The sequence below is a fragment of the Aulonocara stuartgranti genome, assembly GCF_965226115.1.
Source record: "Aulonocara stuartgranti genome assembly, chromosome: 3".
Taxonomy (NCBI): Eukaryota; Metazoa; Chordata; class Actinopteri; order Cichliformes; family Cichlidae; genus Aulonocara; species Aulonocara stuartgranti.
In genome coordinates, this window is record NC_138941.1 from 59,653,207 (window position 1) to 59,671,020 (window position 17,814).

The window sequence follows — 17,814 nt, forward strand, 5'->3', positions numbered from 1 at the left end:
CTGGGAGCCACAAATACTTTTTGACATCTAAAATGAAGATAATACTGTATATATGTCACGGTTCGCTTAAGGACTCACACGCAGGACTCAGAGGCACAGTTGGTATTTATTACAGTTCCACCAGGTGTATATACAAATAGTGCAGGGGTACTGCTATATACAAAGCGGTGACAGGGAAAAGGCTCCGGGGAAATCCAGGTAGGGAAAAGACACTTGCTCTTCTGACTCTCTCCTATCGTGACCAGTCTCTCTCCAAACACTCACATAAAAAACAGGAATCCACTCGGGGAATGCAGGGTTGGGTCCAGGGGATCTATGTACAGAAGGAAACACACGTTAGAGGTTTTGCGCAGGGAAACGAAAGAGAACTTGCTCAGAGCTGGGCTGCACTAACGCGAGTCTCACACAACGATCCAGCGATGAGTAGAAGCCACTCCCTGGCTTAAATGCTGGCTGCACTGATGATGCCCAGGTGTTTCCTCTTCAGAGGAATAATAATATTTAGTTAATATTTCACCGAGGGCGTGAACCCGCCATAAGTTCCGCCCTGGCGAGAGAGCGAGAGAGAGAGCAAGAGAAAGAGAGCAAGAGAGAGAGAGAGAACGCTACTAGTCAGCGGCCTGCTGATCCCCTGGCCATGACAGTATATTGGTTTTTACTTTTATGCTTTGTGTGAACAACTAAGGTGTGTTGCTTATGAAATCCATGAAGTGCTACAGAGAAAATTACATTTTATTTATGCAATTAACACATTTTGAACTCTTAAAGAAGTATAACAAAAGGAAAGACACCCAGCTGAACTAAAATGATCCATGTAGCAAACAAAAACTGTTGTGCGCCCTTATATCGCCTATGGGATTTTGGAGGCTTGACCCGACTTTTAAAAAATAATTGGAAAAAAAGCACAATGCTGCTAAAAAATAGATATTTGCAAAATTCTGCCTAAATATTTTACCTGGTTAATGTGTGTAGTGGGGCGTGATCTGCAGCACCGCTGCAGGTGAGAAGGACGCACCTTAGCGGCACCCGCAATCACGCCGCCTTAACATCTGTGCTATCTATGCTGTTGTGTTGGTATGTGTCGGGCTGTGAGCTGAAAAGCTACAGCCGGCTGTATGCGTACAGCAACCGTGTGTGAAAAGTGGCCAATAAAGAGATGCTGAAAAGCGTGTTCATGCAAACATCGTCAGGTCTGCCATGATATGTTTACAATGGGACTTCTGCTCCTGAACCTCTGCGCACAGCGTCTGCAGACCGCTGCTGTACGAAGTCAATTTCATCTTTATTGTCATCTGTGAGGCGTGAGCGGTGTTTGTTTTTAACATAGTTCACGGTGGAAAATAGCTGCTGACATAATGTGGATCCGAAGATCCATAATAATAATGGCTGAAAGTCTCGATAAATGCACGGCGTTTCGGCGGGTACACCGGCTTCCGCGAGTGTGACGCTTATTTTGAGCGATGAAAAAAATAATAAAATATAATTTTATTTTTATATTTCAATATCACAATAATCTTCCAATTTAGAACCACAAGTTAAAAAAGAACTAAAATAAATAAAATACACTTCAGCTACATACTTATAATTTATTCTCCCAAACCATGCCGAGCCGCACTATAAGGACTAAATAAGGACTATGCGGCTCCGGAGCCGCAGGTTGCCGACCCCTGCACTAGGCTTTAAAGGGTTAAAGCACATCCAAGAGAAAGATGTAATCCACAGAGTGCCAGGTTCTCTCTCAGGACACTGCAGCCAATCAAACAGCATGTAAATGAAGGAAAACACCATACTGATTCCTTTATTCCTCTTACAGAGGGTTATACATTATAAAATCATATAATATCTCCCTCTCTTTCTTCACCCCTGTCCGCACATACAACTCTAGACCAGTGGTTCTAAGAGCCACAGACATGTACAAAGCTTAAATTACTTTTTTGATTCATTTAACTCAATTGTGGGTTTATTCCCACACTCATCCAGCGTTTAACATGCAAAGTAAAAACGCCCCCAAAAGACCTCTACACATGTGATTGGTTAATAGGTTACCATGAGATCAAGTCTCTCTTGGTCACAGGTTCCTCCCGCTCAGTATCATTCAGTTGCTTTCTGCTTCCTTCCAGAAGTCAGCGGATCTCTCCAGCGCAGCAGTAGTTTGGTGAGTAAAAAACGATCTCTCTTATAAAGTCAGATAAACTACATCTGATATAACCAGTTATTATAGTTTTTTGTTGTTGTTGTTTTTTAAGGATTATTACCTCTAAGAAAAAACTGTCAAGTTTACAAGTTTCAGATGAAGTCCAAGTGAACTTGGATCTGAGTTGCTTTTATGTGTAAGCCACACCCGAGCTCTTCAAACAGTCCTTTAGGTTTGAGAGGAGGGACTATAGCAGTCTGTTTTCTCACTGTGTGCCTTTGGAGTGTGAACCAGGAAGTCAATAAAATGTCTGTGAAATGAAACTCCAACTTAACACATGCATTACATACATAAAGAAAAATGTAACATTTTGGTTAATAATTCTGCTGGTTTATACTTCTTATTTTATGATCTTAACACTCTGGTTGAGTTCATTTTTATGTGTATCTTTTTATAGTACATTCCTGGAAGCAGCAGAGTGTGCACGCAGCCACGAGGAGATACTAACTCTCAGGTGAACCCTTATGTCAGCGTAAATCTTTAGGTTTTTAATGTTTTTATTATCTGAGGTCTGGTATAACAACAACACCTACTATGACCTCAGTAATACCTTAGCGCTTAGCAAATCTCTTTTAAGCACATATCTATTCTAGTTTTGTCATTATAAGCACATACAAAAATTAAATGTATATAGTCGACACTGAGGGACCCCTTTCCAATTAAGCGGATGAAATAAAAAATACTTTGAGAAGTTGGTTCTTTTCTTCACAAGTTGTTGCTGAAAGGAACGCCTCCACAGGCTGTTTGAGTAAATTATACACCACCAGCTCCCCCGAGTGTCCATTTCATCACACAACAAGCAACATATAGGAGAAAGATCGTACATGAATTTTGAACTTGTCTTTGGGTTTGAAAATTAAATTTTATTTAGAATTTTTTACAAATAACAATTTTACTGGTGCTTGTAGAATTTTAATCTTCTGGCAGTTTTGAGTTTAAAATGATCAGATTTTCATAGACACTGCCTCAGTGTCTTAAACAATGTTTTAATACATACTGTAGTGGAAACACAATGGGATTTTTTTCCTCTCTTTCATAAAAACTGAAAATTTTATAATTTCTTAAAGCACATTTGGATATATGTGATTTTTTTTGTTTTGTTTGATATTCATCTCATTTATTATGTTTTTGCTGTAGTTTTTTTGACACTTCACAAGTAAACGGGACCCTATTCTAGAAAATATGTTAAACAATCTCTGCATATTAAAAAAATAAGAAAAGACAAAAAAAAACACGTAATGTTAAAGCCAGAAATCACACACACACAGACAAAAAACCTGTCATAATTATTGTGTTTATTATTGTCTTTTATTTTGTCTCTTTATTTCTAGAATACGTAGTTCTTCCATCCTGAGTGACTAATGCACGTGTATTATTCAAGTTTTAGTATTTATTCAGTGTATGTTATGACTTGCTGAACATGCTGAGCATTATAGATCACTACAATATTCGGCATAACAAGTTGGTCCTAATATCAAAATGTATCTTATTGTTACACTGCTGGGGAAGCGAGATTTGGAAATGTGGGAGGAACAACTCTGTTAAAACCATTCACCACAATAACTTAAAGTTATGTTTTTTAAGAAAACTTAAAGAAAAGTTACTTAAATATTTTTTTTTCTTTTTGTTTTTGTTAATGATTAATAGAAAGTTGAAGAATTTGCATGTCTTTAAAAAATAGTGTCTGGAAGGCAAAATGAGTTAGCAGAATTTACATGCTTGATTTTTAGAATCACTGGCACCTGAGTTGGCTAGATACGTCACCAGGGACCCAGTGGGTAGTAAATGGTTAATAAAACTATTTTTACTCTCAGCAGACAACTCTTGGCCTGCATTTGTAAGAATTAATTGTTTTCCATCTTATGCATATGAAGGCACTGATACTGGATTTAGTGATGAGATTACAAACAAGGCAGGCAGTTGGTGTTGGTGTAAAAGAAGCCATTTATGTCCACTGTGAGCAACCATCTTTGAACAGAGGCGGTGGTTTACGACACCAACTCTCTGCCATCTATAATCCAGTTTTGAGATCCCTTCCCAGACGCCTTAACACCCACTCACATCCTGGGCCATCTGACCTCAAGAAATCACATGAAAGGGTGGGGCCAGGTTTCACAATGAACACACCCGAAACCTTGGCTGATTGTGATCTACACCCATTTTCACACCTTGGCTCATGTGTTTAGGTAGAGGATCATGAGGGGGTCCACTGTCCCCCTCGGTGGGATACTCCCACAGGGCTTAAATCTGGGACTCTCCACCATTTGACCCTCAGAACTGAAGAAGCTTGAGATGAGAGGTGAAACGTCTTCAAGCAACTTAAAGAAGTCCAGACGCTTTTCTTTCCAAGCTCCTTAGATGAGTCGAACTTAAAATAAAGCCCCACCTGAAAACATTGTTAAACAATAGAACCCCCCCCCCCCCCCCCCCCCACACACACACACACTATACCAGGTTTTTTCCCACTTTTAATTACTTCCTTTCCACGTGGAAGCGAGCAGTGAGTCATTGTTCATTACCCGCTGAAATTTCATATTCAAACAATCACAGATCACACATGTGTAAGTCATTAATAGTTGATAACTGCGGACACACCAATTCCCCAAGCTTTGTCAGATTTTACAGATCCACCCGTTGTCTGCTTCAGTGTAAGCTGAAAGTTGTCTGTTTGATGCAAAGAGGAGTAAAGGAAGACAATTTTGTTATAAAAATCTTCTTGGCCTTTGCCAGTAAACCGAAGCTATCTGCATGGCTATTCACGATAATAACTGACTGGGGCATTCTTTTTTGTTTTAAACCAAACCATTGAGACGTTAAAGAACAAAGAGCTTCCTTCAGTCGTTTGTTTTACTTCCACCAAACACACTCACCAGGGACATCTGTATACATAAAGTTATTAGACCAGTCTTGTCTTAACATGCTAAAACATGCTAATCACAGGAAAAACCAATGAGCCAGCTTGTCCAGGTTTTTTCTGCTTGTAATTTTGAAATTATACCTGTCGGAGTATAAAATACCCATATACAGACAGGCTACATCTAGTTTGTTAAAAAATAAAATCCAACACTTGCAAAAATGAGTATGAAGATGCCATATTTTGGTTTCCTAGAGCAAGAAATGTTCCTGTTAGGCCTTTTTGGGAGAAACAAAAAGGTACCTATTTTCGTGTAAGTTCTTCTAAGCAACCATATTAAGCTGCTGGGCAGGGCTCTATATTGATTAGTTTAGAGGCATGGCTCAAGAGTAACTAGAAGTGTGACATAGCTTTGACTTTTGGCGGGCAATTTGTTGCTACTTGTGTAGTGTATTTTCCAAAAGCAGCCAAGCCTGAGCTTGGAGAAAGTTGGAGAAACCCACAAGACATCCAAGGTTAATTGCTTCAACTGAGTTTGATTGTATTGTGACATTTTCTAAGTATTTGCTCATGATATGTGTCAACAGGCATTTTCAACATTTTTCATTTCTGGATATTTTTAGATATTAATTATTTTTCTGAACTCATCACTCCTTGAAGAATAGAGTAGAAAAAAGAGACTTACTCCCCCTATTAAGAACAAGCACTTGACATACTCTGCTTTTATGGTCATGATTTCAGGAGAAAATACCTCCCAAACGACCAAAGAACACAGGTGATATTAGGGACTTTTTTGCTAAACAAAGGGTAAGTAAAAGCTAACAATGCTGCAGTGTTATAGCTTCCCCATTTATACTCTGAATCTGTTAGCCAAATAACTTTATCTGTGCTTTTCTTTTTTTGTTTTTGTTTTTCATCAGGACAGTCCCAGTGGCAGAAGCAGCAAAGCAAGCATGCAGCCAGAGGGACCTAAATCCCCTCAGGTGAGGTCTTATGTCGATGTGAAAATAGCTAATTGAGTAATAAATATGCTTGTAAGTTTTTGAGATGTCCGTGTAGCTTATCAGTCATCCAGGTCATCGTAGTCTAAGGAGCTTTGGAAAGAAAAGCGTCTGGACCTTTTTGAGACATTTCACCTCATTTATATTTCACCTTAATATCTGTCATTTGTGCAGGGATTTACACGATGTGTGAAGAAGGAAAATGACAGTGATTTCATTGTAAGTATATCCTGTTGCATTACATGAGTATTCTGCTCTGCCTTGCTTTTTAAGCACCACTCTGTTTCTAACCATCTCTTTAATTTCCTCTAGGTCCAACACTCACATGAATTCACAGTGAAATTTGGTCAAGATAGTAATGAATACACTGTTCAGTGTGATCAGCTCTGCACAGTTCTAGAAGCCATAAAATCAAATGAGGAATGCAATGAGAACATTACATATGCAGATGAGAACATTATCATTCAGCTAGGTAAAGAGGATAAGAAGTCAAGTGTTGCAACACATTTCCCCTGTTCTTGTATTGATGATGGTGAGTGTCTGATCATATCACGTAGAGCAGAAAAAGTTGAAGGTGAAGTCCAACATTCCAAAATAGTGCATCCAAAAGAGCACTATTCTGTCTTCTATATAGACACAGTTGGTGGGCTACACACTAAAAAAAAGAAACTTTTTAAAAATAATCATGTAAAACAGTTCAAGAACCTCTGTGTTTATGGAGAAAAGGGAATAACTGTGGCTGAGGCTCTGAAGAGAGACGGTCGCTTCATTGATGACCTTGGCAACTTTAAGCTGTCTGACAATAATAACCCAGACCACCTCACTGTATGCACACAAAAGGTAAAAAACCTACACCAGAAACAATTCAAGATACGCCTTCCAAAAGTTAAAAAAAAAATAAAAAATGAAAAGCTGCAAGAAAGCCCATCAAATAATTCTCAAAGTAAATGTGAAAGCAGATCAGAGTCAGAGATTATCGATTTAGCACGACAGGAGGGAATCCGTGTAAAAACAGTGATAGAAACCAGCAGTGATGTTGATAGAGACAAGATTTATGATCGACTGCGTGAGCAGTTTCCAGATCTGAAACGATTGATGGAGAGTAGATTCCCTGGTGATTCTTTCCAGGAAGAACTGAATCTCAGGAAGGAGAACTTTGGAAAGATCCAGCAGTCCTTCAGTGAAGTTCACAGAGTCAGGAAGCTGCTAGAACTGGGAAAGTCAGTTTGCAAAGTCGTTATTACTGATGTTTCTACGGGAACAGGCTTCGTGCTGTTTGATACTTTCATCCTGACTAACGCACATTTATTTAAAGGTTACGTTGAAGGAAAGAAGCTGCAGCAGGATGTAGAAGTGTTTGCTATTTTTGATTATGAGGAGCCTGAGCCAGAAACAAATTACTACTACTTTAGAGCAAAGAATACATTCATTGACTTTGATGCTGATCTAGATTATGCAGTTCTGGAGCTCAACCCTGAAGGCTCAAAACCAAACCAGCAAAAGACAGCACAGAAGATAAAGGTCCCACCAGGGCTGCTCAGCAAGTTTGGTCCACTGCCTGCCAATGGTGAAGCCTGCATCATTGGACACCCAGCAGGGCGAGTAAAAGAAATGGATCCTACATTTATCATTGAGATAGAGAAGAGAGGACAGGCTATTGATGATTATTTAAGTCAGTACCAATTAATCATAAACTTGCTCAGTGATCATGTCAGAAAGCGAGGCATTGAAAACATATTGCAGGGTGGACATAAAGCAGGAAAAGTAGGGACCTACCACACTTTCATGTATCACGGTGCCTCTGGCTCTCCAGTGTTTAATGGACTTGGCAAAGTTTTTGGTTTGCACACTGCAGGATTTACCTATGGTTTTACAAAAGAAGTCGAAAGTGTAATTGAGTATGCCCATTCGCTGACTATGATATTTGAAAGGTTTGTGAGTAATCTAAAGAACAGTGGAAATGAGGAACTGTTGAAAAGAGTTGAGGAGGAGGCAAAGGGAAACAAGTTACTGACAGACGTACTCAACATAAAGCAGGAGGATCCTGTGGAGCAAATGGAGGTCAGTCCTTCAGGTTAGAGAATCCTTCAGCATAAGGGCAATATTTTATGCATTTATATATATGAATATGATTGGTTAGCTCTTAACTTGTGGTTGATAAAATCAATAAATTCTAAACAGGATTTCAGTAGTTAGTAATAACAGAAAATGTTTCTGTCTCTGAAGTTGAAACTAATGTGGTTGTGATGTACTCAGAGATTGTCAGTTTTATAGTTTTTGATTTTTGTTGCTGTTTGAAAATGGAATTTATTTTCGATTTTAAACTTCCTGCATGTTTTTAAAACTCACTCGAGTTTCATTCAGTAAGTCTAAACATGAAGTTACCACATTTTTCAACATAAGTTCAAAAGTGCAAATTTTCCTTTCTTTCATAAAGACTGTGTCGTGGTCCTGGGTCACACAGTGTTCAATGACAGACTTCATGCATTTAGTTTAATTTGCATTTCTTTCATTACTTTTCGCTATTATGTTTCGATACATATTCTTTTTTCATTTGTCATTTTGATGTTGGAAAATACAAATTAATTTTTCTTTGTATTTGTTTGAGTTCATTTTGAAAAGTCACCATTAAACAATATTTGGTTGATAATAAATGGGAAGTGAAGCATCACAGCAGTTCCTTGTCTGTGTGGTAAAAAGTTGAGATGAAGTCAATGACAAACTACAACGCTTCACGAGGAAGGTAAGGTAAGGTAACTTTATTTATACCCAAAGACAAGGTAAATTTGCTTTACAGAAAAATGACAGCATTTGGCATCCCTTTAAAAACAAACAAAAAAAAAAAACCCCCACACACACCTAGTAAATATATAAAGCTCACTGTGGCACATATATAGTAATTTTAATATTTCGAATCAAAAACAGTTCTTATTTAATTCAGTGACAGCAACGGGGACAAAGCTATTTTTATAACGCTTTGTCCTGCATCTCGGAAATAGAAACCTCCGTCCTGAGGGAAGAAGCTGAAATTCACCCCTTAGAGGATGGGAACCATTTTTAAGGATTGATAAAGCCATCCTCTGTACCTGCTTAGAGTACAGGGAGGCTAAACAAGACTGTGGCTCACCTATCAGACGACGGGACCATCTCACTATCTGATTTAGAGAGTTTTTCTCTGTGACAGAGGTCTGACCAAACCATGCCACCAAACAAAAGGATAAAACAGACTCAATAAAAGAACGATAAAACAAAGTTAAAATTTTTTGGTCAATGTGGAAATGAACAAGTTTCCTAAGGCAATAAAGGTGCTGGTGACCCTTTTTACAAACTGATTTGCAATTTTGATCAAAGTTCAGTTTTTCATTTATTATGGTCCCAAGATATTTATATGATTGCACTTGCTCTATTTTCTGACCTTTAATTAAAGTGACTATGTGCCCATTTTGTTGTTTCCTAAAATCAACAACCATATCTTTTGTTTTAGATATGAGACTCCTCACACCACTGAACAAAGTCATCAATGACTGGACCGTGGTTAATTTCACCCTCTTTCAGTAAGCTGACAATAACAGAGTCATCTGCATATTTAATAATGACCCTGTTTTCATGTCTGCCCTGACACATATTTGTATAGAGAGTGAATAATAAGGGCGATAGGACGCACCCTTGAGGAGAACCTGTGGAGGAGAACACTGGGTCAGACAGAACCCCATTTATTCTCACTCTTTGTGACCTGTCAGTTAAAAAATCTAAAATCCAGCCCACCAGGTTTTTCCTGATTTCAAACTGTTCTAAAAGTCTTTTAATTAAAATATGGGGCTGTATTGTATTAAAAGCCGAAGAAAAATCAATGAAAAGAAGTCTTGCAAAAGTCCCTTTACTCTCTACATGTTTAAGAATTAGATTTAGTAAAGTCAAAAGTGCGTCCTCCACTCCTCTGTTGGGCCTATATGAAAACTGCATTGGATCCAGCTGACCTTCAGTCTCTTTCATAATCACATTTCTGATGATTTTTTCAAAGACCTTCATTACAACTGAAGTGAGGGCAACAGGCCTGAAGTCGTTTAGAATTTTTGGACGACTAGATTTAGGGACAGGAACCACGACTGCTTCTTTCCAAAGAGAGGGCACATGTTGTGTTTGCAAGGATTTGTTAAAAATAACCTGAAATATAGGACTGAGTTCATCAGCACAAGATGTAATTAGGCGGCCACTAATATTATCAGGACCCTGGCTCTTGTTCACATTGACTGTATGAAAGGCCTTTTTAACATCGCTGAGTTCAATGATAAAGTGCTGAGTATCTCTCAGTTTCTGTTTCAGTTCCAAAATATCCTCGCTAAAATCAGAAGAACTAAAACGAGCATAAAACATGTTTAAAGCATTTGCAAAATCTCTGTCTGAATTAAAACCATCTAAAACGACCTGACTACTGCTCTGGGGATTTTGAAACCCTGCTATGGTTTTCACACAAGTCCAGGTAGACCCAAAATTTTTTGCAGCAAATTTGCTTTCAAGAAGGTTTTTGTAGCTCTGTTTTGCTTTCAAGATCTCGATTTTCATTTCCTTGGTAGCTGTATGAAAATCGGTAACAGCCCCCCCTTTAAAGGCCTGTCTCTTTTTCCTTAAACAGGATTTGACGCTTTTAGTGACCCATGGCTTATTGTTAGCGTAGACTTTAACGCGCTTACGGGGTATAATCATGTCTTTACAAAATACTGCATAAGAGCTAGTAACATCCACCAAAGCGTCGAGATCATCTCCACAAGACTGAATAAAAACTTCCCAATCTGTACACTTAAAACATTCCTGCAAGGTAAGCACAGATTCTTCTGACCATATGTCAACATCCTTAGTCTTTGTCTTCTCTCGTTTTAAGACAGTTTTATAGATGGGCAGAAGCTGCACACAGTTATGGTCAGAAGATCCCAGAGGAGGAAGCGGGAGGGATTTATAAGCATTCTTCACCGATCCGTAACAAAGGTCCAACATTTTATCCCGTCTGGTAGGACAGGATACATATTGATACAGATTGCCCAAAGTTGATTTAAGGGAGACGTGGTTAAAGTCCCCCATTATAAAGTTTGGTGCATCAGGAGAAAGCGCCTGCAGCTTCTGCACTACATCTGAAATGATGCTGCAAGTGGAGGCGGGGTGAGCCTTCGGGTGAATGTAAACTACGGTAATAAAAAGTTGTGGAAACTCATGAGGGAGATAAAAAGGGCGCAGTGACACGGATAAAAGTTCAACATCTGGTGTACAAATACATTCTCTAACAGTCACAGCACTACAGTAACGTTTGTTCACATACAAGCATACTCCCCCTCCTTGAGATTTCCCTGTTACCCGGGCATCCCGATCCCGGCCAAAGGGAGCTCCAAAACCGTCAATTGAAAAATCGGCGTCCTGATCCAGCTCCGTCAGCCATGTCTCGGAAAAAGCCATTACACAGCTGTCCCTGAAGTCTTTCTGGAACCTGACGTTTCCCTGGAGTTCATCCAGCTTGTTCCTAAGAGACTGAACATTTCCAAGGATAACAGACGGCAGGGGAAACCGACTGACCTGTTGTCTCCTCATACGCAATTTAACACCTCCACGTCTCCCTCTTTTCCTCTTCCTCTTCTCACTCGTTCTGTTAGAGTCTTTATGTATAAAATCCGGCATACATGAGGTGAGGTCCTTACCATCATACGGTAAGTTAAGTTGTAACAGTTCGTCGCGGGAGTAAACAATCCTCAGCTGACTCACGGCCTCGCCCACCTCGTTGGAAACAAGCCAGCACAGTAGAAATCCAACCAAAATGAAGAAGAAAGAATCCATGACGTTCTCACTGTTGTGGAGCGTGTGTCACTTTGTAAGAAAACTGTCACTTCTTTCAACCAAAACACATGCCAGCAATAGAACCGAAAAGAAATGATAAAAACTTAAAAACTTAGGATGCCAAGCTCTCACTCACTGCCGGTCGCTGCGTGCGCATGCGCCCAAAACATGGTTCTTTATATGTTCAAAATCTGTATTTTTGTCTGCATTGATTTAAAGACTTTTATGTGTCTTTGTGAATCTTTCAATCTTAAAATGTTACTTACCAGTAATTTGTCAACGCACTTTTACCCTTTCAAAAGGAATTGGCTCCATGGTGGGGAAATGTTTCTATAAAACATTTTTAAATTATGATAAACTTTCAAGCCAAATGCCTCTTCGGATTAGTGTGAAACAGAGGGCAGAAGCATGGAAGTAGCAAAACAATACCAAAAGTATTTTATAAAGTTTTCAAACATCATATTCTTTAAATAATGACAGACAAAACATTTTAGACATTTCACACAATTGCTTATATATACCTTTTGTCAGTGCTTCTTCCAAATTGAGTAACAGCAATTTCTCATTATAAAAATATTTCATATGTCCTGGAGTCACATAAAAAGCAGAATAAAAAAATAGAAGAAAAGTGTCTACAAGAAGCGAACAAACTAAAAAAGTTGGGTTGAAATTATCTTCTGAGTTAGAAAAGAAATAAAAAAAAGATGATTCTCAGAAAAGTTCTGAAATTGCAACATGTACATTTTTTCTGTTATCATTGAATGGATGCTTTGACATTAAAACATTGTATCCACACAATATAAACAGTTTGGTTATCATTCTGTGTAGTCCCATCTTGTCATTTCATGCTTTATCTTTTAATGGAGGATGTTGCTTGCAGTGTGTTTAAATGGCCACACGAGGGAGCCTGATGCGATGTGCTTACATCCATCTCTCTATTCATTCTTTTTCACTTATCCTTATCAGGGTCACAGGGGCACTGGAGTTTATCCCAGCTGTTATATGATGAGAGGCAGGTTCCACTCCAGTGGTATCAGACATCTACTACATGTTGGTGTCAATCTACTGTCTATGTGTTGAGCTAAGTTTATTTTCCATATATGATGTTTAAACAACAGCTGTTGTGCTTCATCTCAAATGCTCAAACCACAAAACACAACAGGACGACAGAGTGGGATCAAAGCACTCCACTAGTTAACCATGTGACTGTGTTCTGCAGAGAGCTCCAGCGGAGAAACACATCATGTTTCCCCATCTTTGTTTACACACTTGTACTTTGATTTTAAGTTTGGTGCAGCTTTCCTTTTTGTTTGAAGGTACATTTGTCATGTCATTTATTACAAACTGATATATATATATAAACAACTAAATATATATATATATAAACAACTATATATATATATATATATATATATACCAAGGGCTCAGAGAAGAGCTCGAGAGGATGTGGAGGGTGAAGGTAACGGTGGTCCCCGTGGTAATCGGAGCACTAGGTGCAGTGACTCCCAAGCTAGGCGAGTGGCTCCAGCAGATCCCGGGAAAAACATCGGAGATCTCTGTCCAGAAGAGCGCAGTCCTGGGAACAGCTAAGATACTGCGCAGGACCCTCAAGCTCCCAGGCCTCTGGTAGAGGACCCGAGCTTGAAGGATAAACCGCCCGCAGGGGCGTGCTGGGTGTATATATATATATTACCCCTTCAGTTCACCTTCCCCCTCCACAAAACCTGATGGAGGTGGAGGTTCTTGTTGTGGGAAACAGGCAGTGTAACTGTGACTATGGAGTGGGGAGAATCACTGAAAACTGATCTCAAAGGGAGACTTCAAGAGGTCCAATGGCGAGCAAACAGAATGGTCACTGGATTCAGGTGGGAACTATCAGTTCTGGGAGAGGTTGCTCCTTGCTGAATTTTCCAGGAGTCTACACCAGACTGTCCCAGTACCAGACCTGCATCAACAGCCAGAGCTCTTCCAACCAGCCAGGCTTCATGACGTTCACGTTCACTGGGACAAACAGTGACTTCAGTGTAAACTGCACAGAACAGCCACCAGTGCCAACCACACCACAACTGACTTGAATAGTGTGTTTGACAGCAGCGAGGGTCGTCCTGCTCACTCCTTCATCTTTGTCTTCTTCCATCTTTTCAGCCTCACCTTTTGTCTCCATCTCTTCATGTAGAGAAGTCTGACTTGATTCACATGATGTGATGGACACAGTTGAATGTGAAGAAGCCTCAGCTTTGGGACTTTACAGGATTAAAGCTGATTATAACTGTACTGTACTGACCTCAATATGAGAAACTGTATATTTTTAAGAAAAAACAGAAGTCCAATTTAGAGGAACTAAATGTGTACTTTGAGCCCAAGGTTCAGGCTACAGTGACGTAGATGAACAGCTCATTATCATATCTGCACTTCAGTTACACACATACAGCTATATATTTAAATTAACACAATAATGGACGCTTTTTACTCTTCTCATATTTTGTAATTTTTCTTCCTGCATTTTAAGGACAGAGTTTGCTAACTGTAACCTTTACAACAACACTTCTGATTGCACTTGTGATTGAAACAATTCACTGCACATGAAACTTACTGCAGCCTTTATCAATCTGAAGCTGACATTAAGGAGATTCAATTTAGTTCAATTCAGTTTTATTTATATATCGCCAAATCACAATAAAAGTCACGTCAAGGCGCTTTATATTCTACAGTAGATACAGAGAAAAACCCAACAATCATATGACCCTATGAGCAAGCACTTTGGCGACAGTGGGAAGGAAAAACTCCCTTTTAACAGGAAGAAACCTCCGGCAGAACCAGGCTCAGGGAGGGGCGGGGCCATCTGCTGCGACCGGTTGGGATGAGAGAAGGAAAACAGGATAAAGACATGCTGTGGAAGAGACACAGAGATTAATAATAGATATGATTCAATGCAGAGAGGTCTGTTAAGAGATCTGGTGGCTATGGAGATCTCAGGAACAAGGGACAGTGATCAGACTGGCCTTCACTTACCTCGTAAGTGTTGAGCATTTAAACAGCTCTGCTCTGAAAACTGTTAAACTGCAGTGGAAAACAGATGTTTGATATAAATGAAACACAGAAAAACATGAAGGTGATTTTCCTGGCCTGGGATTTTATAAAAATATTCTGCAGTACATCAAAAATGAAAGAAAACCATTAATCAACTTATGAACATTACCTCTGAAGTTACAGCGGTTTTATTAGAGACACGGCTAAGCGTTTTTGCATTTTGTATAATTTTAAAAAGTTTAAATTTGTTCAGTATTGAACGGCAGAAATTAGGTTTTCTTTTCGGAAGTATGTAAAAGGAAACGAACAGCCGAGAGCGCTGTACAACGGTAGACTTGTGCGTAACAAGCAAGCGAATAATGCAGGAAACAGATTTTTAGACGGGAAACTGTTCTTGAAGTACAGAGAGAGAGAGAGAGAGAGAGAGAGCTGTGCATGAAGTGTGATTTTATCCTGGTGGAAGCAAAACAGCAAAAGTCAGAGTGAATTCATGACGATGTTTATGTGAAGCGTAGTTTGGATCTTCTTTTGCTGCTGGTTCGGTCAGTATTGTTTGGAGAGAGATAAAACTAACAGCTTTAGATTCGGCGCAAAAAGGGCGTAAACACAAAGCGCGGACCCGCCAACAGATCAGAATCAGCGAGCTGTCAGCTTTCAGCCCCGACCGTGTCCATGCCGTCGGGTGAGAAAGGCGACATCTAACTGATTCTGATCCGTCGGTGGGTCCACGCTGTGTGTTTACATATTTGTGCAGAATCCGTGGACCTGCTCTCATTTACTGTCTTAGCTGTTTGGTGGTTGTTGAAATTTTGTGAGGTTTCACCTGAGATTCTGGCATTTCGGGAAAAATAAATTTATATTAAAAAATCGATTCAGGATTTTAATGAATCGATTTTACGTTATCCAAGCCAGAATCGATTTTAATCAATAAGTCGATTATAAAAGCCCACCCCTAATTTAAACTACATAAAATAAGGTGAATAACAGGGATAACCTGGTTGGAAATGCGCTGTACACCACAATGAGGCCTTGATCAAACCTTAAAAATATTTCATACTCTAAAACACTGAAAACGGTTAATGAACAGTACATTGTATATGGAGCCCAATAACTACGGTAGTGCTCTGCAAATCATTGTCACTGAAGAATGAGGGAATGGTCCTGAGTCTGTGGACTCAGTGTTTTTCTGTTTGTATTAGTTATCCTTGATTTCATGATGTGTTTTGATTTCTGTCACTAGTATTCCTAGCTCCCTAGTTCCTTGGCATTTCTTGTGTTCTAGTTCTTAGGTTGTGGTTCTGTGTTACTTCTGTTAGTATACAGTCATTTCTGCCAGTGTGTCTCTTGTTCTCTGTCAACCGTATCCCCTAGTTTAGTCCACGTCTGTTCAGTTTCCTGTTTTACTTTGAAAGTCTGTGTACTATATCAATGTGTTGAGTTTTGCCTCCCCTTGTCTTGTCATGTCTGATGAGTCCCAGCTGTGCTCTCCTCCTGTTTCACATTCCCTAATCACCTCAGTATGTATTTAAGCCCTGTGTTTTTTCCCTGCCAGTTGTTGCGTCCTCCACTTTTGTTGTGTGCGTATTCTTCGTCCTCTAACTTCAGGTTAATGTCATGCCACGCATGCATCTCCAGTCTAGTTAGTTTAAGTTGTTGTTTATGTATTGCCAAGTTTGTCTTACCAGCAAATAAAGCTGCCGTGTAAGTTAATGTTTTGTTTCCGAGCCCTGCACTTGGGTCCAGCCACTAACAGCCACACAACTCATCGTGACAAGAAGGAACACACACATGTAAAGGACACTCTTAAAACTAGTGATGGGCAGATGAAGCTTCATGAAGCACTGAAGCTTTTCATCCAATTGGTTCACCCCAGCGCAAAGCTTCTTGAAGCTTCATGTGCTCTAGTAGGACACCTACTGGACGTAAAAATATTAGTTGGCATGAATTTGAAGAGTGTGGCCTTTTGCACACAGCCTGTAAATGTCAACAACAAAAGGAGTGTGTAAAACATGTATATTGTAGTGATGGCAGTATACTTTGTATATTTATACTGGCAGTATGGAAAATGATCATTTGGAAATGCTTAAAATGGAAATGATCATTTACTGTGAGGTGAGGTGTGGTTGGGGTGTGGACAGTGGTTGTGCTTTTGTAACGTTGAGGTATGGACAGCTACAGGCTTTGAGCCTCAGTCCTGCCCATATTTTATTCTGTAAAAACTAAATTTTCACTGCTTTTATGACCTTTTAGTGGGGAGAACATAACTAGGATTTAATGATTTAACAAATCTTTTGAATCATTTGTCCTCCACAATGCTAAATGGCTGGGAGTCCTCAATCACCATGCTAACCAGGTCTTCATCTATTTGAGATTGTTCTCCTGAGGAAAGACAATAAAGACAAAGCACAAATATAAATATCACACAGGTAACTTATTACAGCTGTATAATATTGTTATATCATTTAGTAACATTACTGCATGCTATATTATCATGGCATTTGATGGCTCACCTGGTCTTGCTCCACAATTGGTGTTCCCCTTATTCTCATGCAAAGCTCTGTAGTGCCTAAGCATGGATGAGGTGTTGTTGTTATATCCCAGCTCCCTGGCACATAGCAAACACTTCACCTTGTACAAAAGTACAGACAGCTTAACATAAATTGTATTGCACCATCAGTATTATGAAAATACATCTTCTGTAGAAATTTACATACCTTGTTGGGAGGAATAAGATCAAAATGTTCGCACACAGGGGAGGACATCCTCCTCTTCTTAGCTGGCTCCATTCTCTCCTGACTTTCTCTCCTCACTCTCATAAACCTCCAAACTGTCTCCAAACTCTCACTAACCGCAACTCTCCATCAAACACCCACATTTTTGAATGAAGTCTGAGGGGTTTATATCGCTGTCATATC

The 17,814-nt window shown here is 39.5% G+C and overlaps 2 protein-coding genes across 3 annotated transcripts; one reads left to right on the forward strand and one right to left on the reverse strand.

Annotated features, from left to right (window-relative positions):
- Positions 1–2,008: 2,008 nt before the first annotated feature.
- On the forward strand, positions 2,009–8,720 carry LOC309702996 (serine protease FAM111A-like). Of its 2 annotated transcripts, XM_082527699.1 has the most exons (6): positions 2,009–2,155; positions 2,592–2,648; positions 5,790–5,855; positions 5,969–6,031; positions 6,224–6,268; positions 6,362–8,720. In XM_082527699.1, the coding sequence occupies exons 1-6, from the start codon at positions 2,048–2,050 to the stop codon at positions 8,126–8,128; spliced, it is 2,106 nt and encodes a 701-aa protein (XP_082383825.1). In that variant the 5' UTR covers positions 2,009–2,047; the 3' UTR covers positions 8,129–8,720. The 2 variants fall into 2 exon arrangements, with proteins under 2 accessions (XP_082383825.1, XP_082383826.1); XM_082527700.1 differs by lacking the exon at positions 5,790–5,855.
- An 8,084-nt stretch (positions 8,721–16,804) lies between these two features.
- Positions 16,805–17,814, reverse strand: LOC309703917 (uncharacterized protein). The gene is made up of 3 exons (XM_082528829.1): positions 17,614–17,814; positions 17,410–17,527; positions 16,805–17,278 (listed from the first exon to the last, which is right to left on the reverse strand). Exons 1-3 carry the CDS (start codon positions 17,713–17,715, stop codon positions 17,196–17,198), a joined length of 303 nt encoding a protein of 100 aa, XP_082384955.1. The 5' UTR covers positions 17,716–17,814; the 3' UTR covers positions 16,805–17,195.